General features: G+C 39.0%; 1 protein-coding gene across 1 annotated transcript; it reads left to right on the forward strand.

Moving 5' to 3' along the window:
* Nucleotides 1-159: 159 nt before the first annotated feature.
* On the forward strand, nucleotides 160-2034 carry AK88_05663 (uncharacterized protein; the record flags this gene model as incomplete). Its single annotated transcript, XM_012483265.1, has 1 exon — nucleotides 160-2034. One exon carries the CDS (start codon nucleotides 160-162, stop codon nucleotides 2032-2034), a length of 1875 nt encoding a protein of 624 aa, XP_012338688.1.
* Nucleotides 2035-2271: the final 237 nt, after the last annotated feature.

Consider the following 2271-nt stretch of genomic DNA (forward strand, 5'->3'; position numbering starts at 1 on the left):
AAAAAAAAATGTAAAGTTGCAAAAAAAAAAAAAACGGCTACCTCAAAGTTGTACTCTAAATGGTGTAAAAACCCTTGCACGACAGTCCAAACGCGAGCAGATTAGAATAAAATGTAATCAAATATTCATGTGGCAAAATGCATAAATGCTGCGAACAATATGACGGGGAAAATGCCGGTGGACTTCCATGAGTACTGCCAACTCATCGAGAAGAAGATTAAACGTATCAGCCCAGACGAGGTAGAAACAGCTAACCTTTTTGAAAAACTGATAACCAAATATAATATAAAAAAAGTGAAAAGAGTTTGCCTTCCACTTAGGGATGAAGATATTAATTCTCCATCTTCAGATTCTTTTTTTAATGATCATTATGTAGCCAATAAACCGCTCATCATAACCAACCTGGGACATCAAATGGGGACATGCACAAAAACGTACAGCAACAAAAATGTCATTGAACATATAGGGAGCACGAAAGTAAGCATACACATAAGTACTTGCAAATTTCTCAACAACATAAACAAAAACTTCCGATACAAGTTATCATCTTTAGCGAATTTTATACAACTCATTGGGGAAGAAGATCAAAAGAAGAGCAGATTTTCCCTCCAGTATGATGAAGGTGGAAACGATGTATATCTATTGCTGTGCAAGGCAGGGAAGGGCCAACACAACTTACATCCGCACCACCCCACCTTGGAAACTACAAACCAGGAAAGGGACAACCACATTGATGATAATTGGAAGAAAACAGGAGATGGTGGAAAACTTTATTATTATTACAGATCACTGGGCACTAACCAATTTAAGGACGTCTCGAACATCAAAAAAATGAACCAGTTCATCAGAGACAGTTTTTTTTTACCTGCACAGATTTACCCCCCACATGACGAATTTGAATTCTTCTCCTCAATTTTAAGAATAGGACAAACCAATATCTTCATTTGGCTGCACTATGACATCCCAGACAATTTCCTAATTCAAGTAAAAGGTAGGAAAAAAATTTTACTAATCCCGCCAAAGTTTATAAAATATTTTCAAATCGTGAATTCTTCTTCACCTTACAATCTGTTCCACATTTTAATGGGGAAAAAAAAACTCACTAAAAGGGAAAAGGTTGTAAAAAAAATACTCTGTAAGTTTGCCCTTGTAGCGGATCTATACGAAGGGGAAATTTTGTTCATTCCATCCCTGTGGCTGCATTACGTGTATAACATGCCGGCACATACGTACGTGAAGAGAAAGTACAAATCGTATCACCAGCATTTGCGCATCAAGACAGAGGAGGAGTCTGTGCAGTTTGCAACGCAAAACAAATGGGGAGATAAATTGCCGCCAATTTGCCGCAAATTTATGAACCGCTTTACACCTCTAAAGAGAGGAAGATGTGCATGTGTGATGGGGAGATACGCCCGTGATAAACAGAACAAACCCAAAATTAAATTACTTCTTCCACCGGGCAACACCCCCTTCCGAGACGAGACTAACCAATCGTCTTCAAACACACCAACTGACATAACGCAGGACGAATTGATACAACACTACAGCCATTTAGAAAATTATGAACCTTTTTTGGAACATCACTTTGGCATCCGTTTAAGCGACATGGAGGGGAGGAACTGTGATGTTGACTCTACCCCAAACGAAACTCCCCAAATGGATAACCCTCCTGCAACCCTGAGTGAAGAACCGCGCGAAGGGAGGTCTCCTCATTCAAAGGGGAGTGCCGAACATGAGCTTCATGAAAATTCTAACGGGGACGCAAAACAAACACAAACATATGACCCGCAAACTTGCTCCTCTGCTAAACTAAACATCAGTGTGAATTATTTCTTTAGAAAGAGAAAGGAGCGACTCCTGTTCAGCAAAAAAGACCTATACGGAAACCAAGACATTATTTTGGCTAGCCAACTGTTTAAGAAAATACAACATGATATCGAACCGCTGCTAGCCGCACCCCCCAAGTATAAAAATTTCTACCTGCAAAAGTTACAAGGCATTCTGTACTCCCACCTGGATGATCATTACGTTTAAGTAGGATCACGTCTGTAGGAAGTAGAGGGACGAATAGGATGATCGCCCACCGGTTAGATAAGCAATCACAACCACTTCACATTAGACACATTTTTACGCTATTTTATATCCCCACGTGGCGCTTTCAAATGAAAACAAAAAAAAAAAAAAAAAAAAAAAAAATATATAAACTTGTATCAAATGGTGAGCAATTCCCTGCACCGTCAGATAGACAGTTTCAAAATTGTTAAAAAAAAA

This window comes from Plasmodium fragile, assembly GCF_000956335.1.
Source record: "Plasmodium fragile strain nilgiri unplaced genomic scaffold supercont1.213, whole genome shotgun sequence".
NCBI lineage: Eukaryota > Apicomplexa > Aconoidasida > Haemosporida > Plasmodiidae > Plasmodium > Plasmodium fragile.